The 26,446-nt window shown below is 43.5% G+C and overlaps 1 protein-coding gene across 2 annotated transcripts in view; it reads right to left on the bottom strand.

The window, feature by feature from the left end:
• SMU1 (SMU1 DNA replication regulator and spliceosomal factor) overlaps positions 1-16,193 on the bottom strand; it is a 51,232-nt gene extending 35,039 nt beyond the window's left edge. Inside the window, exon 1 of one of the 2 annotated variants that reach the window (XM_083174908.1) lies at positions 16,176-16,193. Coding sequence is in view for 1 of the 2 variants with exons in the window: in XM_083174905.1 (XP_083031031.1) it covers positions 2,342-2,367 (26 nt within the window). In the remaining variant the exon portion in view is untranslated. Of the gene's footprint in view, positions 1-2,341; positions 2,510-16,175 lie in introns of those variants that run through there. The other variant, XM_083174905.1, reaches the window with a different exon arrangement.
• Between the last annotated feature and the right edge of the window lie 10,253 nt (positions 16,194-26,446).

Below are 26,446 nucleotides of genomic sequence, written 5' to 3'. Positions count from 1 at the left end.
AAACGCATAGAAAACGGTCCCAGGCATAATTATCTGCGATAAAAACGTGATCATCCCATGTAAATAGAAAAGATAAAGCCATCATTCCCCTTGATATGCATATAAAATGGTCCCAGGTATAATTATCTCCGATAAAAACTTGATCATCCTACAAAAATAGAAAAGATAGAGCTATCATCCCCCTGGAAACGCATAGAAAACGGTCCCTGGTATAATTATCTGCGATAAAAACGTAATCATCCCACAAAAATATAAAAGATAGAGCCATCATCCCCCTGGAAACGCATAGAAAACGGTCCCTGGTATAATTATCTGCGATAAAAACGTGATCATCCCACAAAAATAGAAAAGATATAGCCATCATCCCCCTGGAAACGCATAGAAAACGGTCCCTGGTATAATTATCTTCGATAAAAACGTGATCATCCCACGTAAATAAAATAGTTATAGCCATCATCCCCCCTGGAAACGCATAGAAAACAGTCCCAGGTATAATTATCTGCGATAAAAACGTGATTATCCCACGTAAATACAAAAGATATAGCCATCATCCCCCTTGAAACGCATAGAAAACCGTCCCAGGTGTAATTATCTGAGATAAAAACGTGATCATCCCACAAAAATAGAAAATAAATAGCCATCATAACCCCTGGAAACGCATAGAAAACGGTCCCAGGCATAATTATCTGCGATAAAAAGGTGATCATCCCACGTAAATATAAAAGATATAGCCATCATCCCCATGGAAAGGCATATAAAACAGTCCCAGGTATAATTATCTGCGATAAATCGTGATCATCCAACGTAAATAGAAAAGATAAAGCCATCATTCCCCTTGATATGCATATAAAATGGTCCCAGGTATAATTATCTCCGATAAAAACTTGATCATCCTACAAAAATAGAAAAGATAGAGCCATCATCCCCCTGGAAACGCATAGAAAACGGTCCCTGGTATAATTATCTGCGATAAAAACGTAATCATCCCACAAAAATATAAAAGATAGAGCCATCAGCCCCCTGGAAACGCATAGAAAACGGTCCCTGGTATAATTATCTGCGATAAAAACGAGATCATCCCACAAAAATAGAAAAGATATAGCCATCATCGCCCCGGGAAACGCATAGAAAACGGTCCCAGGCATAATTATCTTCGATAAAAACGTGATCATCCCATATAAATAAAATAGTTATAGCCATCATCCCCCTTGAAACGCATAGAAAACCGTCCCAGGTGTAATTATCTGAGATAAAAATGTGCTCATCCCACGTAAATACAAAAGATAGAGCCATCATCCCACTGCAAACACATAGAAAACGGTCCCAGGTGTAATTATCTGCGAAAAAAACTTGATCATCCCATTTAAATAGAAAAGATAGAGCCATCATCCCCCTGGAAATATACAATATAGGTAAATATACAATAAAAATGGGATAATGCACTTTTTACTGCAATTATAAGGATAAAAGACACTTAGGTGGTCTGACTGACATATAATTTGATGTTTAGACTTTTTTTTTAGTTCGTAAAGGTTGAAAATCAGTAAAAATTGTGACATCTAGTGTATTGGAGGTGAACTGCACTCAATCATCCCGATCATCCCTTTATTATTTATTTATTTATTAGCAGTTTCTTATATAGCGCACACAGATTCCGCAGCGCTTTACAGAGAATATTTGACCATTCACATCAGTCCCTGCCCCAGTGGAGCTTACAATCTATATTCCCTACCACATGTACATGCACACACAGACATTCTAGGGTTAATTTTTGTTGGGAGCCAATTAACCTACCAGTATATTTTTGGATTCTGCAATCATCCTTTTAGTACATCCCCGGATACTACAAGCTCCGGAATGCAGAGTTTGATGTCCAGTCCGGCATTCCGGTGTCTTATCCGATTCCGGATTTTACCCATACCCACTGTAATATCCATTGGGGCAGGGGATGATGTGGCCAAATATTCTCTGCAAAAGCGATGCCCAATGTGTCCATTATATAAATAACTCGTAATAAATAATGTAAACACAATTATGTACAGCTATGCCTACACACATGCACACACAAGTCTCCAACATCTGCAGTTTCTAACAATTTCACCAGCAAAATCCTAATTTGCCCGGATGCATTGCTAGTGCAATATGGAAACACACAAACACAGTATTAGGGCAGTGTGACGGCTTATTACTTGTATTAAATTAACCAACATATATTAGCTGTTTTAGTGACTGTATGGTAATGTCATGAGGGCCAGCTGGCAGATTCCTATCGCAGGGCAACTGCACAGCTCATAGGACGTGTTTGGATCCCCAGAACCCGCCACTAGGCCGTAACACTTACTCGGACGATTCAATCTCGATGGACATCTCGGCGGCTGCTGTGTCTGCTCCTCTAACTATACTGGTCTAGTTGGACTCGAGTCGCTTCTTTCCAGCACCAGTCTTGGCCAGAATGCAGCCGTGACGTCACTTGCGACGCGCCGGCTCACACGATGAGCGTTACTTCCGCCTGCAGTGTAAGGGGTCAGTGTGGGCGCCAGGGGGCGCTGTGATCATGATCACTGCTGTGCGCGAAGTAAAGCACATGAATCATGACGTCTTTTATCAGTCCGTGTCTATCTGTGTAGACACAATAGGTAAATACAGTACACAGCACAACACATCACATACACAGCGCTCACAAGTAAAGTGTCCTGCCTATAATGGGGCACATAACAGACAAATCCATACCTCAAATTTGCAATTTGGTGTTATTGTAGCCAGGGCTATTTTTCAGCAGGCTCCAGCAGGAACTGTGGCCGTTATTCTAGTTTACTCTTTCTAACAAAATATTTTTTAGATGGACAAAACCATGTGCACTGCAGGTGAGGCAGGTGTTACTTGTGCAGAGATAATTAGATTTTGGTGGGGTTTTACACCTGCCTCACCTGCAGTACACATGGTTTTGTCCATCTAAGAAATTTTTTGTCAGAAAGAGTGAACTAGAATAAGGGCCACAGTTCCTACTAGAGCCTGCAGAAAAATAGCCCTGATTGTAGCTAACGGAATCGGTACATCTATCAGAATGAACTTAGGTCTACAGTCATTAGGTCGACCCCACTAGGTCGACTGGCAGGAAGGTCGACCTGATTTAAGGTTGACATGGGCCAAGGTCGACATGACTTAAGGTCGAATTTGCATAAAGGTCGACATGAGGAAGGTCGACTGGTCATAAGGTCGACATGGGTTTTTCACTGTTTTTTTATCCGAATGTCGACACAGTCGACATGGACACAGTTGGCAATGAGAATCGGACCCTCGCATTGCTTCGGGCACGGTGGCTCGCTTCGCTCGCCACAGCTTTAATAACCTCCTCCACGCCCTAGTGGATGGTAGGGCATGAAATACCGCCTGTCGGCACATGTCGGCTCAAAAAACAGTGAAAAACCCCATGTCGACATTATGACCAGTCGACCTTCCTCATGTCGACCTTTAAGCAAATTCGACCTTAAGTCATGTCGACCTTGGCCCATGTCGACCTTAAGTCAGGTCGACCTTCCTGCCAGTAGACCTAGTGGGGTTGACCTAATGACTGTAGACCTAAGTTCATTCTAATAGATGACCGCTTCCCGTAGCTAACATTACAGTTGGAGAACATGGCTGTCAAGGAACTCCCAAACTCTGTAGTATAACATCATTTATAAAATACAAATTAATACCATTCCATCTTCTCATATTGCAGTACATCCCTACCATACAGCCCCTCATTATAGCACTAACCCCAGACAGACCCTCCACAATATTACATAACACCCCCTTCACATCGCAGTAACATCCGACATACAGTACTTCCACACTCGGGTGCCCATTTTTCATTCAATATTTGCGGCTAAATCCCCGAAAATGGTTAGACCACACATTCTCAATCACAGACACACAGACTTTGGCTAGGCAGTGCACATGTTTTTTTTTATTTATTAGGTCTGTGTTTGCTGTGCTGTGTAGTACTTTTAACATTCATTTTACAGCACCAGATTCATGAAGTAAAGATCATGGGCCAGATGCACTAAGCTTCAAAAGTGATAAAATGGAGAGTGATAAACCACCAGCCAATCAGCTCTTACCTGACATTTTTCAAACACAGTCTGTGACATGGCAGGTACGAGCTGATTGGCTGGTGGTTTATCACTTTTAAAGCTTAGTGCAGCTGGACCCCAGTGAGCTGGTCTCCATCTGCCTTTTTCTCCCACTTGCTTTACTTCCTGGTGTATCACACCTCTATTACACCAGTGGACCACTAACAGTGGTGCCTAGGGGCGGCACCAATTAAGGGCGACAGGGTGGGCTAACAGACTAAATTAATAGCAGCATGGCGGAGCCAAGCGGTCATCAGCGAGAGACAAGCGGCGCCTCCACCGACATGTCAGAGGCAGTGCCCACACTGCCATGCACATTATGTCACCATCAGATCGGTCCCACTGTGTCAGAGCGTCCGGAAAGGCTCTGCTGCTAGGTGGCTGAGCTCAGGGCTCACTGTCGGCACCCATTGGCTACTCTGTACACACAGGTTATTGTCTGTGCCGCGCGGGGGTACCTACGGTCAGGTAGAGCCTGGAGGTCCCTGCGGCGCTGAGTATGACGTTGCCGGGGTCCCTGCAGTGACCTGGAAACAATGCGGCGACGCGGGAAGCGCTTCTGACTTTGAAAACACTGGGCGCAGGCTGATTGGCTGAATCTCAGCCAATCAGCCTGCGGCCAGTGTTTTCAAAGTCAGAAGCGCCGCCCGCGCCGCCAGGCGGCGTATAGAGTGTTGTTTCCAGGTCACTGCAGGGACCCCGGCAATGTCATACTTAGCGCCGCAGGGACCTCTCCCTGAACGCAGGTACCCTGCGCCGCAGGTACCCCCTGCCAACTCCCCAGGGGGGTCTTGTCTTTTAACTGGGGGGGATTGCACTCTGCGGTGTTGGATGAACTACAGCCCTGAGTCAGTCAGTACAGTTACTTTAAGCTACCATGTTAGGCATTGCTATGCTCAGGCAAATGCATTGTATGAAAACGAAACTGAAACTAAAAGACTGACCATTCACCATTTAGGGAGCAATGGTTCACTGTCTCTTTTAAGTGAGCCATTCAAGAGACGACTCGCTCACGACTGACCCATCTCTAACAACTATGGTAAAATCCCACCCAGAGTACAGCAATGCTACCATCACTTAATTGATCCTTAGTAAACCTTGTTAAAGCACTTTAAATAGTTGAACATTTCTATCATGTCTCCCCCTTCCCTTCTTGCTCCAAACTACCATAGATAGATCGATAGATAGATATGAAGTTGTAGACTGTGGCAGCTCTTCCACTAGATCTGTAGTACAAATGTGCAGCAACTGTATGGGAATGTGCTCATAGAGTAGAATTTCTGACCACTCGGAATCTCAAAACCAGTACTTTGATATGGAAATGAATGTTCCTTATCAGGGCTTAACCCCTTCCTGACAGAGCCAGTTTTTGCGTTCCTGACAGAGCCCTTTTTTTCAAATCTGACAGGTATCACTTAAGTGGGGATAACTTTTTTTTGCTTTTACTTATCCCAGTGATTTTGAGATTGTTTTTTCGTGACACATTGTACTTCAAGTTAGTGGTACATTTTCGTCGATACATTCTGTGTTTTTTTGTGAAAAATACCAAAATGTCGGAAAAAAATGGAAAATTTAGCAATTTGCAAAATGTTAAATTTTCTGCTTGTGAGACAAATAATCATACCACTCAAAATAGTTAATAACTAACATAGACCATATGTCTACTTTATGTTGACATCATTATTTCAACTTCCTTTTAATTTTTTGGGACACTAGGAGGCTTACAATATGAATAGCAAATTCTCAAATTTTCAAGAAAATTTCAAACACTGATTTTTTTAGGGACCAGTTCAGTTCTGATGTGACTTTGAGGGACTTGTATGTGAGACACCCCCATAAATGATACCATTTCAAAAACTGCACCCCTCACAGTATTCAAAACAGCATTTTGGAAGTTTGTTAACCCTTTAGGTGTTTCACAGGAATTAAAACAAAGTGTAGGTGAAATTTCAAAATTTCATTTTTTTTGCAGATCTGCAATTTTAATACATTTTTCTAAGGAACACAGTACATTTTACTAGAGAAATGTGACTAAAAATTGATTCCCCCAATTCTTTTGTTTTCATAAATATCCTATATGTGGCCCTAGTGTGCACGTTGACCAAACCACAGGCTTCATAATAGAAGGAGCACCTACTTGATTTTGGAGCCTCCTTTTTATGAGAATATTTTTTAGGCACCATGTAGGTTTCTAGGCACCATAAGATGCTAAAATTTAGGAACCCCCCCACAAGTGACCCCATTTTGCAAACTACACCCCTCAGGGAATTCATCTAGGGGTATAGTGTACATTTCAAACCCCCAGGGGTTTCACCAATTGTGGTACAACTGGGCAGTGAAAATGAAAAATTAAATTTTTTACACAAAAATGCAGTTCTGGCTCAAAATTTTTCATTTTCAGAAGGTATGAAGGAGAAAAAGCACCCCAAAATCTGTGCCCCAATTTCTCCCGAGTACGGCAATGCCTCACATGTGACCAAAAAATACCATTTGGGTGCATGGCAGGACTCAGAAAGGAAGGAGTGATTTTTGGATTTTGCAGCTCAGATTCTGGTGGAATGTTGGTGGGTGCTATGTTGCATTAGCAAGACCCCCCAAGCACCAATACAGTGGAACCCCCCCACAAGTGACCCCATTTTGCAAACTACACCCCTCAGGGAATTCATCTAGGGGTATAGTGTACATTTCAAACCCCCAGGGGTTTCACCAATTTTGATACAACTGGGCAGTGAAAATGAAAAATTACATTTTTTTACACAAAAATGCAGTTCTGGCTCAAAATTTTTCATTTTCATAAGGTATGAAGGAGAAAAAGCACCCCAAAATCTGTGCCCCAATTTCTCCCGAGTATGGCAATGCCTCATATGTGACCAAAAAATACCATTTGGGTGCATGGCAGGACTCAGAAAGGAAGGAGTGATTTTTGGTGGTGGAATGTTGGTGGGTGCTATGTCGCATTAGCAAGACCCCCAAAGCACCAATACAGTGGAACCCCCCCACAAGTGACCCCATTTTGCAAACTACACCCCTCAGGGAATTCATCTAGGGGTATAGTGTACATTTCAAACCCCCAGGGGTTTCACCAATTTTTAAACAACTGGGCAGTGAAAATGAAAAATTACATTTTTTTACACAAAAATGCAGTTCTGGCTCAAAATTTTTCATTTTCAGAAGGTATGAAGGAGAAAAAGCACCCCAAAATCTGTGCCCCAATTTCTCCCGAGTACGCCAATGCCTCACATGTGACCAAAAAATACCATTTGGGTGCATGGCAGGACTCAGAAGGGAAGGAGTGATTTTTGGATTTTGCAGCTCAGATTCTGGTGGAATTTTGGTGGGTGCTATGTCGCATTAGCAAGACCCCCCAAGCACCAATACAGTGGAACCCCCCCACAAGTGACCCCATTTTGCAAACTACACCCCTCAGGGAATTCATCTAGGGGTATAGTGTACATTTCAAACCCCCAGGGGTTTCACCAATTTTGATACAACTGGGCAGTGAAAATGAAAAATTACATTTTTTTACACAAAAATGCAGTTCTGGCTCAAAATTTTTCATTTTCAGAAGGTATGAAGGAGAAAAAGCACCCCAAAATCTGTGCCCCAATTTCTCCCGAGTACGGCAATGCCTCACATGTGACCAAAAAATACCATTTGGGTGCATGGCAGGACTCAGAAGGGAAGGAGTGATTTTTGGATTTTGCAGCTCAGATTCTGGTGGAATTTTGGTGGGTGCTATGTCGCATTAGCAAGACCCCCCAAGCACCAATACAGTGGAACCCCCCCACAAGTGACCCCATTTTGCAAACTACACCCCTCAGGGAATTCATCTAGGGGTATAGTGTACATTTCAAACCCCCAGGGGTTTCACCAATTTTGATACAACTGGGCTGTGCAAATGCAAAATTACATTTTTTACACAAAAATGCAGTTCTGGCTCAAAATTTTTCATTTTCATAAGGTATGAAGGAGAAAAAGCACCCCAAAATCTGTGCCCCAATTTCTCCCGAGTACGGCAATGCCTCATATGTGACCAAAAAATACCAGTTGGGTGCATGGCAGGACTCAGAAGGGAAGGAGTGATTTTTGGTGGTGGAATGTTGGTGGGTGCTATGTCGCATTAGCAAGACCCCCAAAGCACCAATACAGTGGAACCCCCCCACAAGTGACCCCATTTTGCAAACTACACCCCTCAGGGAATTCATCTAGGGGTATAGTGTACATTTCAAACCCCCAGGGGTTTCACCAATTTTGATACAACTGGGCAGTGAAAATGAAAAATTACATTTTTTTACACAAAAATGCAGTTCTGGCTCAAAATTTTTCATTTTCAGAAGGTATGAAGGAGAAAAAGCACCCCAAAATCTGTGCCCCAATTTCTCCCGAGTACGGCAATGCCTCATGTGTGACCAAAAAGTGGCAGGACTCAGAAGGGAAGGAGTGATATTTGGATTTTGCAGCACAAATTCTGGTGGAATGTTGGTGGGTGCTATGTCGCATTAGCAAGACCCCCAAAGCACCAATACAGTGGAACCCCCCCACAAGTGACCCCATTTTGCAAACTACACCCCTCAGGGAATTCATCTAGGGGTATAGTGTACATTTCAAACCCCCAGGGGTTTCACCAATTTTGATACAACTGGGCAGTGAAAATGAAAAATTACATTTTTTTACACAAAAATGCAGTTCTGGCTCAAAATTTTTCATTTTCAGAAGGTATGAAGGAGAAAAAGCACCCCAAAATCTGTGCCCCAATTTCTCCCGAGTACGGCAATGCCTCACATGTGACCGAAAAATACCAGTTGGGTGCATGGCAGGACTCAGAAGGGAAGGAGTGATTTTTGGATTTTGCGGCTCAGATTCTGGTGGAATGAATGGTGGGTGCTATGTGGCATTAGCAAGACCCCCGAAGCACGGTGAAATTATGAACCTAATAATCCATAGATGTGTGGTATATTTTAAAACACTCCTTTATACATAGGCCGGGTTTGTCGGGGCAAGTGTCACACTGGAAAATAGTTTGCTTTCTTATTCCCTTTTTATAGCAAACTTTGCACCTTTTTTGTGTCCTGCCCTTTTTTCCAGTGGAGGGGATTTCATCAGGAAAATGCTGCCCTGGTACAATACGGGGGCCAGTACTAGAAGTACTGGGGCCCTCTGCCTGCTGGTTCCCAAATACTAGGCCCTTTATGACTTCCTCTTGAAAGTGCATAAATGTCCCCCTCTGGCCGGTAGAACGGAATAGCACGTAAGCGTTATACAGTGCCATCTGGATGATATACACGGCCAGCTTCTTGTACCAGATTTTTGTTTTCCGCAGGGCACTGTACGGCTTCAGTACCTGATCTGAAAGATCCACTCCGCCCATGTACTTATTGTAATCCAGGATACAATTAGGTTTGGAGGTGTGGGTACTGGTACCTCGTACAGGGACGGAGGTGGTACAGTGTCCGTGAATTGTTGTCAGTATAAGGACATCCCTCTTGTCCTTATATTTGACCAACAACATATTTTCGGTGCATATTCCCCTGCTTTCACCCCTTCTCATTACTTGGGCAATGTGCGTTTTTGGGAGGCAAGCTGCTGTACCTCTTGAACCAAGGGCCTTAAACAGGGGGATGCTGGTGTAAAAGTTATCCACATAGAGGTGATAACCTTTATCCAGGAAGGGGTGCACTAAATCCCAGACAATTTTTCCACTAACACCTACGAGGGAGGGGGGGCATTCTGGCGGTTCAATTCTTGAATCCTTCCCTTCATATACCCTAAACCTGTGGGTGTACCCTGAGGTGCTTTCACACAGCTTATACATTTTTATGCCATACCTTGCCCTCTTACTGGGAAGGTACTGGCGGAATTTAACCCTTCCTTTAAAATGTATAAGGGACTCGTCAATACAAATAAATTTTTCAGGGATGTACATCTCTGCAAATTTGGCACTGAAATGATCAATGACCGGCCTGACTTTGAATAGCCGGTCAAAGGTGGGATCATCTCTGGGTGGGCACTGTGCATTATCGTTGTAATGCAAAAATTGGTACTCTTTACCTAGAACGGCGCCCGTCGCGGGCATCGCGGGTACATTTATGCCTGCCCGCGACGCGACCGACGCGATGCCCGCGATTTTCCCATTGAAAACCATGTTAAACCTGAAAAATCGCGTCGGTCGCGTCGCGGCCGGCCATAAACGTACCCGCGATGCCCGCGACGCGATGCTCCCGATTTCCCATAGGAAGCAATGTTAAAAGCCGCGATGGACCCGATTTTAGTGTTAAATGCCTCAATCCACCCGATTTGGCCATAGGAATCAATGTTAAATGGGCTACAGAGCCCATTAACCCTTAAATGTCCCCCCAAATTTTTAACGCCACCCCACGATCAACGCCAACCCGAAGCGTGGCGAGCGCAGCGAGCCCGCGAGGGGCGGCGGTACGCGTCCTCCGACCTTTTCATGCCCTACTATCCACGTCGGCGTGGTGTGAGAATAGAATAGTGTGGCGAGCGCAGCGAGCCACCGAGCCCGAAGCGTGGCGAGCGCAGCGAGCCCCGCGAGGGGACGCGGATACCTTCACAGGTAAGCGCGTCCCCTCGCGGGCTTCACAGGTGTCCGTGGCCACGCGGACACCTGTGAAGCCCGCGAGGGGACGCGTATAACTGTGAAGGTATCCGCGTCCCCTCGCCACGCTTCGGGCTCGGTGGCTCGCTGCGCTCGCCACACTATTCTATTCTCAACTCCACGCCGACGTGGATAGTAGGGCATGAAAAGGTCGTAGGACGCGTACCGCTGCGCTCGCCACGCTTCGGGTTGGCGTGGATCGTGGGGTGGCGTACAAAAATTGGGGGGACATTTAAGGGTTAATTGAGGCTATTTGGGCTCTGTAGCCCATTTAACATTGATTCCTATGGGAAAATCGCGGGCATTGAGGCATTTAACGCTAAAATCGCGGTCAATCAGGCTTTTTAACATTGTTCTCTATGGGAAAATCGCGGTAATCGCGGGTACCCGATTTTGATGTACCCGCGATTTACCCGCGATTTACCCGCGATTACCGCGATTTTACCCGCGATGCCCGCGATTTCAATCGTGGGCGCCGTTCTAGGTAAAGAGTACCCAAAAATTTAAGGATTAACTCAAAACGAGTCCGGGTCATGGCCATACGGTAAAGTGGGGTGCTGTACAGAACATCTGTACTCCAATATTGCCTAATTTCTGGCTTTTTTACTATGCCCATATGAAACACCAGACCCCAAAACGTCATCATCTCTACTGCATCTACAGGGGTCCACCTAGCAAATGATGACGTGGGGTTTTGAGCAATAAACTGCTGGGCATATAAATTAGTTTGGTCCACCATTAAATTTATAAAATCATCAGAGAAAAATAATTTGAAAAAGTCAATTTCTCTGAGACCTGTGGAATCAAATTGGATTCCTGGCATGGCCAAAAACTCAGGAACCTGGGGCTCAAAATTGTCTGGTGGTGGGGTCCATACGAGATCAATTATTGGGGGGGTCTCAGCTGCTCTACGGGGGCGTCTTTGAGGGGGTCCCTCATCACCAGAGGAGGAAGAGGAGCTTAAGACAAATCCTTCAAATTCCCCGCTTGCATCACTGGCTGTGTCAGAGTCAGAGGCAATCATGGCATATGCCTCCTCCGCTGAATACATTCTTCTGGATGACTGGGATGACATTTGGGATGACATTTGGGATGCCATTTTTATTTTTGTGTTACTGGTAGTGAAATGTTTCAACACGTGTATAGTGTAGGGGGGGGTACAAACTTTATTTCAACCCGGGGGGTATGTAGTGTGTAGTGTGTATGTAGTGCAGAAAAAAAAAAAATACTTTATACAGGAATTTGATCCCAATAAAAAAAAAAAATTGAAGGGGTTAAAAAAAAAAAAAAAAAAAGGTCCTGCGCCAAAAATTGAGCACAGATGTTGGTCAGTAACGTCCGTCACTGAACAGCGCTCAAAGGCAACAGGAATTTGATAAAAAAAAAAAAAATAGATCAACCCTGTGCCGAAAAAGCTGATCAGTGATGTACGTCACTGATCAGCGCACAGTGGCCACAGGACACCCACAAAATCACAGTGTGTGTAAAAAAAAAATTAAAAAAAGACCCCACAGCACTCTCAAAAAAAAAAAGGTGATCAGTGATGCGACACTGATTACCAGTGAGGGGAAGCAGGTGCACAACCTTTGGTGCAACTGACAGTGCAACTGGCAGCAACTGACAGGTATATATAAAAAAAAAAAACCTGCGCCCCCAAAAAGTTGCTGATCAGCAAAGATATACTGATCAGCACAACAGGGGGGGTAGCAGACACAAAATATACACTCTCTATCACTCTCTGTCACTATCTCTCTCTATCTCTCACTATCTATCACTATCTATCACTATCTATCACTATCTATCACTCTAGGACACTGCAGCAGCAGCACTGACAGTTATATGTATAAAAAAAACCCTGCACCCCCAAAAAGGGGGGGTAGCAGACACAAAATATACACTCTTTATCGCTCTCTGTCACTATCTCTCTCTATCTCTCTATCTCTCACTATCTATCACTATCTATCACTCTATGACACTGCAGCAGCAGCACTGACAGTTATATATATAAAAAAAAACCCTGCACCCCCAAAAAGGGGGGGTAGCAGACACAAATCTCTCTATCTCTCACTATCTATCACTATCTATCACTATCTATCACTATCTATCACTCTATGACACTGCAGCAGCAGCACTGACAGTTATTTATCTATAAAAAACCCCTGCACCCCCAAAAAGGGGGGGTAGCAGACACAAAATATAGCTCTCTCTGTCACTATCTCTCTATCTCTCTCTATCTCTCTCTCTATCTCTCTATCTCTCTATCACACTGCAGCAGCAGCAGGAAGTCCCAAGAAGTCAGATCCAGGAAGCGTCCAGCACGCTACAAGCAGTGATCAGGTGATCAGGTAAGGTATTTGCAAGGATCAGGTAAGTATTAGCAAGGATCAGGTCAGTATCACGGCAGATAGGCACGGTGACCGCTCTGCACGCTATTCCAGACCGGAATGGCGTCTGCAGCGCAGTCACCGGTAGTTTAAATGTCGCGCCTTGGCTGTGATTGGTCCGTGGGTCCCACGGACCAATCACAGCCTTGGGGGCAGGTGGGGTGAGGGTGGGGTGAGGTGTCATCGTCACCGATGACCCCCTCATGCCCCCTGATGCCCGGCGGTGATTGACACCTGTGTTACCGAGCATCTGATTCGCTGGTAACACAGGAAAACGCTGTGAATGGCTGTTCACACTGAACAGCCAATCACAGCGATCGCCGACGGGGGGGGCGGCATCGCAGCCCCCCCTGGGCATGCAGGGACATGTCTGCTGTCAGGGACAGCAGACATCGTCCCTCTGTCACTGCGTCTCTAGACGCAGTGACAGTTTAAAGTCATGACGTACATTTATGCCATGTGTCGGGAAGTACATCCCGGCCATGACGTAAATGTACGTCAAATGTCGGGAAGGGGTTAAAGTGGTCATGCAGAGGTGGGGGAACTCATTTCTCTATGCCACCTAATTACACCCCTTCACCCATTAGGCAGAGACAGGGCCAGTGGTAGTTTTTTTGGTATCTTCTTGCAAACTAGAATGTTTTTCTATGAGAATTAATGTGCAGGGCCAAAGTGGAGGTTAAAATGTTCCACCTCACCATTAGAGGTGGTGGAACTCACTTTAACCCCTGGCCTTATCTGATAACTTACGTCATGTGGGTAGAAAGAAATCTCCCCTACCCTGCAGTGCAGCATGCTTTTGACCATTTCACACTACAGCAATACAACAGTCCCACCCACACTCCAGCAATGCTACCATCCCACCCACAATGCAGCAGTGCTACCATCCCACCCACACTACAGCAATGCTACCAACCCACCCACACTCCAGCAATGCTACCATCCCACCCACACTCCAGCAACACTATATCCCACCCACACTTCAGCAATGCTATCATTCCACCCACAATACAGCAATCCTACCATTACACCCACACTCCAGCAATGCTACCATCCCACCCACACTACAGTAATGCTAACAATCCACCCACATTCCAGCTATGCTACCATCCCACCCACACTACAGTAGCGCTACCATCCCATCCTACTCACACTACAGTAATTGCTACAATCCCACCCACACTCCAGCAATGCTACCATCCCACCCACACTCCAGAAATGCTACCATGCCACCCACACTACAGCATGCTACCATCCCACCCACACTCCAGCAACGCTACCATCACTTATTTGATACTTAGTAAACTTCGTTAAAACACTTGAAATAGTTGAACAGTTCTATCCCTTCTTGCTCCAAACTACTATTACAAGATAGATGAAAGATCAGCGGCGTAACTATAGCACCGCAGCCCCCGCCACCGCGGGGGGGGGGCGCTGTGCATGTGGGGGCGCCGGGGGCTGCGGTGCTATAACCCCCCCCCAATCCCACACAGACTTACCTATCTCACTGGTCCCGGCGGCTCCGTTCTTCTGCTGAGGACCGCCACAAAATGGCCGCCCCCATATAGCACACAGTTCTCTGAAACTGTCTGCTGTATGGGGGCGGCCATTTTCTGGTGGTCCTCAGCAGAAGAACGGAGCCGCCGGGATCAGCGCGATAGGTAAGGCTGTGGCGGATTGAGGGGGGGGTTTGCATGGGCGGGGGGGGGGGGCGCCCAAAACATAGCTACGCCACTGTGAAAGATAGATATGAAATCGTAAAGACTGTCGTAGCTCTTCCACTAGATCTGTAGTACAAATATGAGTAGAATTTATGACCACCCGGAATCTCGAAACCAGGTAATAGGAGTACTTTTTAATGAAAATGAATGAGCCATATCTGATATCTTACATCAAGTGGGTAGAAATAAATCCTCATACACCAACTGGGGGCACACCAACTTTTGACCATTTGTGTGCTTATTGTCTTTACTAACAAGGCGGAATCCATCGTCCAGAAATTGGCAAATGTATTTTGCTATTTGTTTTCAGTATTGATGTTTCATTTTGAAGTGAATTAATTTCCACTTGTTTAGGTCGAGAGATCCTCTGTTAAAATACTGACTTTTACAAGTCATAGGAAGAAGTGGAGAAAATATCCATCTCTTTTTTCTCCCCTGTGGCCTGGTACTGTTGTTTTCTATACAATCAAAGCTGATAACCTTACACAGATAAACCTGTGATGAACCACATCCAATAAGCTATGGCCAAAATGACTCGGCCAAGTACTTGTTTGATGCCTTGAATGCTTTTTCATCCTTTCACAATAGGGCCATGTAACTCAAAGCCAGCCTTTTTTCTTTACTTTCAAATAAGACACTGATATGTGCATGAGATAATCTTGTGTTAGTTTTATGTATACAGGAAGAGCTTGTCACGCACACGGCATCAAGTGTTGGTGCAGTATTTTATTTAATGAGATAACAAATGAGCCCTGTTACAACTTCCTTTGTGTAATCCCCTCCCTTGTACAAGACCTCTGCCTTCCAGCTCTTTATCTACTTCCTGAAAAGAAAACGCACTTCAGGTTTATCAGTTTCCTAAGCCCCCTTTTTGTCTAGGTTACTCATCCCAGTTACACAGTACATTTACATAGTTCATGCAAACTTTCATTTATTTTACAACAAATTTAAATTTATGTAAAATTATATGTGTAAAAAGAAACTCTCCCTTTGAAGGATGTCAACAGGCACTGGGCAGTTTCACACCGATTACGTGTTTCACAAAGTAAATACAAAAATATTGATATAAAACCACCTGTACTCATACAGAAACTGCAGCCAGGAGAAACGTAAATAGTGAACCGAAACTAACACAATATTTAACACAAAAATGAGTCTCCACTGCGCTGTTGCCAGGTCTCCAACCATAGAGGGACAAAAAAGATCCTTATGTTAGACAGGGAAATATTCTCAATCCTCAAGGGTGAACCCACATGAGACTCACCTAAACTTGAAGACATTCACATAAAGGTATCTTTATAGACAGGATAACTCTCGACCCATAAAGAAAGACACTCACCTAGAAGGTGGTTCCTATATTCATAAAAAGGTTTCTGTATTGCAGATCCCAGGTGGGATCAAAAACAGCTCCAATCCAGGTACAGGTTTATTCTAAAATTTCATAAAACTGGGCACAGCTGATCAACCCTCAGCCTCCTCCCCCGGAATGACAAGAGTAAAGGTGATTTTAGAATGTTGTAAGGAAAGTGTAGGTTCCAAAAGTTAAAAGTCCAGTCCATAACACCAACGCCTTTCAAACATATTGTTCTTCCTCAGGGTGAAAGTAACACTGATCAAATAATGAGGTTTTATATAACCCCACTCATCCGGCAAGTACTAAAACACAGAACGCAGTTTAAATACAAATACAGATTACATTATAATAGACAATCTTAAAATACATCCATATGGTTTAGAAAGTAAACCATATCCAGTCCATTTTTTACATCTGGACCAAACTGCCGCGGCCGTGCGGCCTACATACGGTATGGATGACAACTTACGGAATTGGTCATACTTCCGGTGTTTGACCCTTTGGACCTTTTCTTCAAACATCTTAATGATAATAATCTGTTCATCAACTTGACATAAGTGTTGATCATGTCAATTTTATGGATCTGACCATTTATGTAGAAGAGGGCCAAGCCAAAACCAAAAACTACATAAAAAGTACAGACTAACTCCTATATCCCCTTTAAGAGTAATCATTATAAGAACTGGATAAAGAGTGTTCCTAAGAGTCAGTTCTATCAGATGGAACTATACTGATCCTGAGGTAGATAATGAACAAGCTGCCAGTATGAGTAACCAGTTTTTGGCTAAGGGTATGAACCCAAGATTGTAGAAGATGTATGCAGAGAAGGTGCTAATTAAAATGTTGTTATGGCGATTGGTAAACAACAGGCCAAAAAGGATGTACAACATCTAGGTGTTCCTTTTATTACTAAATGTAGCAGCCAGCATAAGCAGATAGAGCGGGTTATTAGCAAACATTGGGGGGTTCTTACCTTTACTGAAAAATTATATTAGTAATACCTGAAATTATTGGAGAAAGGATAACAGGGATATTAAATTATGCATTTATAGTTTAAAGGCCCTGTCACCAAAAGCTCTAAAAGCAGACTTTGAGCTGAAATGCTTTTTATGATGTTTTATATGTGTTTTTTTTTTTTATTTCATATGTTATACAATGCACTTTTTCTAATATCTTCTTTTGTTGTTTTTCATATATTATAATCATGGTCCCCCGGAATATCGCTATTACATATTGCAAAATGGAGATCATGTATGGCTACAACATAATGTGATCCACATTATCCACCTATACGTGTAAAGGCAGTGCTACTACAAATCCTCTTTTATGCCGTTGAAAGAATTAAAGTTACGCCTTTGGGAACAATACTACCTGAACCGGAAGTCGGGGATGAGGATCAAACACTGGAAGTGTGACCACTTCCGGTCGCAGATTTCCAGAAATGGTCATCGATACCGGAAGTAGGCAGTGCGGGCACGGCAGTCCGGTCCAGATGTAAAAAAGCAGACTGGATATGGTTTCATTTCTAAATTGTTTCTGCCTTGGGTCATTTATATTTAAAATGACAGCAGCGATTATACAGTTGCTTGGATATCTTTTTATATCCCTTTCCTGTTTTATACAGTTTACCTTTTCCCGCAGATCCTTTGACAATTCTTTTGCTTTCCCCATGACTCAGAATCCAGACACGTCAGTGCAGCACTGGATGAAAGTTGCAAGGGTCTTTCAGGAGACCAGAAACTCACTGACCTTTTACACACACACACACACACACACACACACACTGATTAGAAGCAAACAGATCACAGGTGAGGATGGTTACCTTTATTAGCCATTCAAACCAGTTTGTGTCCATTTGTGTGCATGTTATAAGGCCAAAATCTCCAGGGTATGTAAACTTTTGATCAGGGTCATTTAGGTAGTTTCTGTTGTCATTATGATTTAAAAAGAGTAAACACAGTTGTTTGACAATAAATGGCTTCACCCAACCACTAACCATGAGTGAAAGAAAAGTTTGTGAGTTACCATTCATATTCTCTTACAAATGGCCAGAAAAATCACAAATTCGATACTTGTGTAGTTTCACGGCGCCTGGTGCCAACATGGATAGTGGAGGTATGAACTATCCATGTTGGCATGGAGTTGATTTTAAATAGCGTGGCGAGCGTAGCGAGCCACCGAGCCCGCAGCGTGGGCGAGCCCCGCAAGGGGACTCAGGCACCATGAAACTACACAAGTACCACAAATTCTGCTAGGGTATGTAAACTTATGAGGACAACTGTATGTATAAGGTGATTAGGGATATATGGATGTATTTTAACATTGTGATTTATCATGTAATCTGTATCTGTGGGGCATCACGGACGGTGTAATGGTTAGCATTACTGCCTTACAGCGCTGAGGTCATGGGTTCGATACCCACCTAACTGCGCAGAGTTTGTATATTCTCCCCATGTTTACGTGGGTTTACTCCAGGTACTGCGGTTTCCTCCCACAATCCAAAAATATACTGGTAGGTAAATTGGCTCCTAACATAATTAACCCTAGAATGTCTGTGTGTGCGTGTACATGTGGTAGGGAAAATAGATTGTAAGGGCAGGGACTGATGTGAATGTTCAGCTATACTCTGTAAAGCACTGCGGAATATGTTTGCGCTATATAAGAAACTGTATATAAATAAATAGGTACTTGTTTCCTATCTGGGCGCCCAGGTTTTCTACGTACGGCACCGTAATGAAATCGGATCGCATCGCATCGGATTCGGTACTCGATGATGTACGATGGCATACGATGCTATCCGATCCGATTTCATTTTAAATCGGATCGCATCACATGCCGTGACGCGATCAACCCAGATTTTTACATTGGAATCAATGTTAAATGGTCCCTGAGACCCGATTTTACATTGATTTCAATGTAATAACCCCGCAAACCCACGATTTGTATAGGAAACCCCCCCTGATGGTTTAAAATGCGCCTCCATTGTTAACGCCACCCCAGTATTGACGTCAACCCGAAGCGTGGCGAGCGGCGGCGGTACGCGTCCTCCGACTTTTTCATACCCCCACTATCCACGTCGGCGTGGAGTTGAGAATAGAATAGTGTGGCGAGCGCAGCGAGCCACCGAGCCCGAAGCGTGGCGAGCCCCGCGAGGGGACGTGGATACCTGTGAAGCCCGCGAGGGGACACGGATACCTGTGAAGTATCCGCGTGCGCTCGCCACGCTTCGGGCTCGGTGGCTCGCTGCACTCGCCACACTATTCTATTCTCAACTCCATGCCGACGTGGATAGTGGGGGTATGAAAAAGTCGGAGGACGCGTACCGCCGCCGCTCGCCACGCTTCGGGTTGATGTCAATACTGGGGTGGCGTTAACAATGGAGGCGCATTTTAAACCATCAGGGGGGGTTTCCTATATATCCTATGGGCCAACCATAAAAGCGGGAACGAAATCGGATCGCATCGCATCGTTCAATATCGTGTATGTGCATTTGTGGTATCCGATGCGATCCGATTTTCATACGTAGAATAGCATGGTGCGCAATTAACGTAGCGGGCGCCCAGATAGGAAACAAGTACCAATAAATACATTTGTATTTAAACTGCATTCTGTGTTTTGGTACTTGCCGGATGAGTAGGGTTATATAAATCGTCATTATTTGATCAGTGTTACGTTCACCCTGAGGAAGAACAATATGTTTGAAACGCGTTGGATTTTATTGATTGGTGTTTCACAGAGTATCAACCCACTTCATCAGAACCAGCCATTTGAAGCTGATGAATACTTTGTGAAACATGTAGCTTTTCTTGGATATAAGTGACCGAGCATCCCAGTACCTTCAAGTTTCCTGCATAGGACACCCAGAATATAATCACAGACAATTAATGACAAGGAATCCCTGTTAAGAATCTTCACCGGCTTGAGGAACTGCCAATATCAGTGTCATGTCCACTATAGGACATTGGCATCCTTCAAGGGGCAATTTTTTTCCTTTATCCTATGTTTATACACCACAATGTGCACATTATTACTTTTCTCTTCCACAAATTCTGTAATTTCCTACTGGAACACTTATTGACCATTAATCAACAAAACCATCAACACCATTCCATGTATCTTTTCTGAGGAAAGGCTCCTTCAGTTCTCAGCTGCACACTAAAGCCCCGTACACACAGGATGACGGGTGCCCCGTGCTGAGCAAGCTGCCTAAGCACAAATAGCTCAGCACACATTTGCTGCAGACACACAATGCACCTGCAATGCGTGCCAAGAGCGATCTGTGCTGAGCATTGCTTTACCTATGCTTATTGGCAAAACACTGTGATCTAAGCAGGCTACACAGTGTGAGCACTGTCTATCTCTGTGGGTGATGGCGACGCATTAGACCACACATCGTTATAGGGTGCACACATGGAGCGATCCCTGCCTCATTTCTAAGCAATATAGTTTGATCGCATAGAAATGGGGCTTAAACCGCCTATATGTGTATATCCCTTTACATTGTCATCCTCAAGATCTTCTGGTGTGAGTCATCACAAACTTTTATCTTCTAATTTCTGACATCTCTTTGCTATCTTCTGCTTGCTTCTGTGTCTGCCAGCGCTTCCTCCCTATTTGTCTCTCACAGCTCATGCTTTTCTCACCTACCTCAATGCCAAAATAAATCAACAAGATTTTCTGCATTCCATATTGCACCCACCTTCTACACTCCTATAACTCCTTCTGTGCAGTTAGGGGGAGCAGCTGGGGGACAGGTGTTAGGTGGGTAGGTACAAGGGTGGAACTGCAGGAGACAATGGAGTCACATTCCTAAACTATATTCACGACACAGAGGAATCTCTACATGTGTTAATACATTTGTGTTGTTTTTGCAATAACACAAAGAACCACCTGTTAGTTGTTATTACAATGTTTATTTTCATAATGAGTATTTGAAAAGATGAATAAAGGCCCATATACACAGGGTGACTTTGAGCTGAAAGTCGCTCAAAACAGCAGGTTTTGAGCGGCGGCGCTGCTGAACGCTTCCGCATCATCGCCAGGAATGCCGTTCATCTGCTGGTATTACTGGTATTACCAGCAGATGAGTGGCTTTGAGGATGGCTTTGCATTGCTCTGTGCTATGCAAAGCTGTCCTCTCCCCGCTATCGGGCCCCCTGAAAGCGGCTCAGTGTGTATGCACTGAGCAGCTTTCCCCGCAGCGATGAACGCGATCATTGCTGTCCATACACACTGGGCATAGTCAAGCATTGTTCCGTATTCTAAATGTCACACCATAATGTTGTTATGTATGTCACACTTATTTCAATAAGTGAGTCCCTCTTGGATTCGAATGTTGCAAATATAATGCAAACATGTGCCACAGTTTTGCAATATATAGACCTGGTCCTAGATAGGTGGTCAGCTTTTGAATCAACATCCATGTCTGTTTAACAGATCAGACTGGCTCATTTTCATAACTAAACTAGCTTTGACTATATACCTGATATAAGCTTCGGCAATTGCTTGCAATTATATATCATTTTATCCCAATCCAATTTTGCCTACATCATTTTATTAATAATAATAATAAATATAATAATCATAATAATAATATACTTTTTTTGTGTTTATTGATTGCATAATCCCCCCAATTCCCAATTTTCCTTTTTCATATATGTTACTGCATATATACACCATGCATGACTCTTTTTGCTATTTTCCTTTATTATTTGATTAATAAAATAAAAATGGTCCTTTTTTTCACTTTAGTCTGGCAAAAAAACAACAACAGTTGAATCACTTTAAAACTTTAAGCACAAAATTAAATAGATGCAGATAGAACCGGATTTAAAAGCGAAGAGCCTTGAAACAACTAATAAAAGGACCGCTTTCAGTGGCAGAACTTGCGGGTGGTGAGCCCAGGTGCAAAAATATAATTTGGGCACCCCTTCTCCACCCCAACCCAAGTTCACAATAGGCAACATGGTAGGGGGTGAAAGGGAAAGACAGATGGTGACATGGAGAGGTAGAGGGAGGTAGTGTGACAGGGGAATATTAGTAGATGACAGGAAGAGGGTGACAGAGGCAGTAATGAACCCCTTAATCCTCAGGGGCCCCCAGTGCACTGCACTTGCTGCACCAATGGTAATTCTGCTTCTTACTTTCTCAGTTTCCACCCACCGCACTCATTGCACAAGGGCTTTTGCAACTGTTGCTAACATCCACCTTCCTTGTTGCACCAGAGCCTCCCCATTACCACTACCCACCTACCTGCATCTTGCAGTGGAGCCATCCACCAGCCTCGTTGCACCAAGACCTCTCTGTCAACTCAATCAACCTGTCCCCTTTGTTGCCCCAGTGCAATCTGTCTCCCTCAGAGCACCAATTTCTCTCTTGTCATCAATACCGACCTGCTTCCCTTGTCACATAAGGATTAATAATATCAATAATAATTGTATTTATATAGTGCTCTTTCTCCAATAGTACTCAAGGCGCTTAACAGAATGCATTTAATACAGTCTAGGAACAATGAAGTACAGAAAAACTTTTCATAAACAATATGGAAAAACAATAAACAATTATGGAAATGCTTTAGTAAACAGGAAAGTCTAGTCTGTGTTTGAAGGATTCTAGAGTGGGGGCCTCTCAAAATGTGCAGGGAGGGGAGTTTCATAGAGTCAGAGCTGCGTGGCTAAAAGCTCGACCCCCAGATGAATTACAGAAGATTCTAGATACTGTGAAAAGTCCTTCATTTACAGATCGCAGTAATCAGGTGGCACAGTACCAGGTCTCCCAAATTACCATGGTATATCAAAGTGACTGACCGCATGGAAAAAAAATACTTTTTCCCCCTGTCTGTACAAAATAATTGTGTGTGAAATAGCCCTAAGGGAACATGTCCATTATCACACCAGGTCTCCTCCATCAACTCCACAAGTTCGCCTCCATCATCACACCAGATTTCCTGTGCAGATAAGCCTGCACGTGCTGTGTGTTATTGTGGTAAACCTTTTAAGCCTGTTACTGTGGTAGTATCTTCATGAATTATTACGTCTGTATTCCAAACAAAATTATGCTGAATAATACAAGCCTTGAGCATGTAAACTGCAAAATCAGGATCATCATTCATTAAAATATGTACCACTTATTAGTTAGGATGCCAAATGAGCATTCAACATATATATTTATTAGTTATTAACAGTTTCTTATATAGCGCAGCATATTCCGTTGCGCTTTACAATAGTATGCACCCTATGCATTTGTTTTCTGTGAGGTTCGAGCCACCATGTTAATGCAATGTGAATGCTTCATCTTCAACGAAGATAAATGACATTTTAGGACTTTCTGTTCCTGTAAAACATCTGTCACCTGGCAGTTGGTCTCGGTTTGTTGCCACTGATGTCCACAGTCCATATCAAAGCTTCCTATATTTACATAAACAAGCCAGTACTTTGTGTTTGCAATTGGCACTAATGGTGTGTACACACTTGTACAATTTAGACTATATTACAATTTAGACTATATAGTGCAGATCTGCACTATATAGTTTATGCAGCCAAGACTTTCTGGCTGCGATACGGGAGCGCGCATCGGGATCGCAAGGGTTAAAACCCATACAATCTGCATGAGATCCAGATGAAATTTTGACTATATAGTCAAAATCTCATGCACATTGTACAAGTGTGTACACACCATAAAACTTCAAAATAATAATCTTAGTTGTTGTAGTATATTGAATAACTGCTGGATTAATTTATTTATTACCAGTTATCTATATACCCACATACTCCACAGCACTTTACAGAGTATAGCTGAAAATTCACATCCATTCCTGCCCCAGTGGAGCTTACAATCTATATTCCCTCAATGAAAGAAGAGGGAAAAGGGGAAGGGGAATTAATTCCGCACTGAATAGTCCTTATGTTCGCCTGTTTCAGGTTAGATCTGCTATCTCCTATTTATTCTGTATCTATTTTCCTTTGAATTGGGTGGATTGTTTCATTCAAAAAGGAGAGGTGGTGCTACCCTTCTCTAATGGTTAGATATACAAGAGGATTAGGGGAGGGAACGGTAGAGATTGAATGGGTGCACACTGCAGATCACTGTATCGGGCGTCCAACTGATACGGTCTCGCTTAAAAATTAACTTTTATTAGATATATAATTTTAAAAAGAGATGTACTCATTACATCTTCTTATTAGAACAATAGTATAGAAGTGATTAAAGTATAGAAAAAGTGTTTAAAAAAATTGTGATGTAGATGCTCTGTTTATTTATATGTATTACTGTCTCCTTATCTCTCCTCTTTGGGAGGTAATATTAATTGTTAAATATTAGTATTTATCTGATTCTAGTATCCCTTCTATCTGCTCATTATTGCAGTAGTTTCATTCCAGCAGATTGTCTATTGCTCTGGTTTGAACACTATATTGTCACTATGGGCCTTATTTTGGTTCATTCTTTCTGACAAAATCCTTCTTAGATGGGCAAAACCATGTGCACTGCAGGTGGGGAAGATGTAACTTGTGCAGAGAGAATTAGATTTGGGTGGGGTTTTACTTCAAAGTGAGATCTATATTGCAGTGTAAAAATAAAGCAGTCAGTATTTTCCCTGCACAGAAACAAAATAACTCACCCAAATCTAATTCTCTCTATACATGTTACATCTACCCCCCTGCAGTGCACATGGTTTTGTCCATCTAAGAAGGATTTTGTCAGAAAGAATGAACCAAAATAAGGCCCCATGTAACCCATTTACTTTTAGGGAAACATAGTTGAAAGTAATTGGGTACTTGTGGAGTATCACGGCTCCCACGACCTGCATCGTATGCAGATCGTATGCTAAAAATCGCATCGCATACGATCAAATCACATGCGATGCGATCGCACCCGATTTTGCACTGAAATGCATCAGAATGCATTGAAATGTGTATTAAACTTGTGAAATGCCCCCAAATGCCATTTTTCATAGTGCACCACCCCCACTATAAACGTGAACCCGAAGCGTGGCGAGCCCGCGAGGGGCGGCGGTACGCGTCCTACGACCTTTTCATACCCCCACTATCCACGTCGGCGTGGAGTTGAGAATAGAAAGTGTGGCGAGCGCAGCGAGCCACCGAGCCCGAAGCGTGGCGAGCGCAGCGAGCCCCGCGAGGGGACGCGGATACCTTCACAGCTATACGCGTCCCCTCGCGGGCTTCACAGGTATCCGCGTGCGCTCGCCACGCTTCGGGCTCAGTGGCTCGCTGCGCTCGCCACACTTTCTATTCTCAACTCCACGCCGACGTGGATAGTGGGGGTATGAAAAGGTTGTAGGACGCGTACCGCTGCGCTCGCCACGCTTCGGGTTGACGTTGATAGTGGGGGTGGTGCACTATGAAAAATGGCATTTGGGGGCATTTCACAAGTTTAATACACATTTCAATGCATTTCAGTGCAAAATCGGGTGCCATCGCATCGCATCGTATGGCATCCGATGCGATCGCATACGATTTTTGAGCAAAAATGCTCAAAAATCGGTAAAAATCGTATGCCATTACATATGGCATGCAATGCCATACGATGGGAGCCGTGATACTCCACAAGTACCAGTACTTGGATACAATCAGACTTTTATTCTTGTTCTTTCGTATCAAGTCACAATGGTCTGTGTTATTTATTAGTTGGTGATTCCCACTTAGCACTGTCTGTTATTTCAGTCAATGTATTTTAATGTGTCTCAGCTTCTCTGTTTTTAGTATGATCGTCACTGTCCCACCGTGATGTCTCCACGTTTGTATGGGGAAATAGATATTTTTACAATATTGTGTCAAATTATTAGTGCACTTTTATGGTAATCCCCTAATTGTTGTATTACAAAGATATCATTTGGTTAATGTTTATAATAAAAGTGACCATTCATTTAACTGCCTGGTGTTTTTAATTATTTATTTGCTTTACCGGATAGGTTTTATTATTGCCTGCTAGGTCCTTGATAGTGTACACTATCCGGTTCCTCTAAATGCAAATTATCAATGTTCACTTTTAAGTGTTCAAGGTACACTGATCAAACACACTACCAACTGTTTTGCTTGTATGATCTGTGTTTGTCCTTTTTTGAATTATTGCAATGTACTAGCCTTTCTTATGGTGTGTTCACGGGTCAGTGATCATCTTTCTACCATGTCATTCTGTGCTTTGTGTATTTGTGGTACAAGCAATCCGATATTTTCTAGTGTATATCACCACTTTTAGATATTATGTGATACACTGATGGTCCACATCGCTTTAATTTT

The sequence above is a fragment of the Crinia signifera genome, chromosome 1 (genome assembly GCF_055691185.1).
Source record: "Crinia signifera chromosome 1, ASM5569118v1, whole genome shotgun sequence".
NCBI classification, from domain to species: domain Eukaryota; kingdom Metazoa; phylum Chordata; class Amphibia; order Anura; family Myobatrachidae; genus Crinia; species Crinia signifera.
This window is presented reverse-complemented; position numbering and strand designations above follow the sequence as displayed.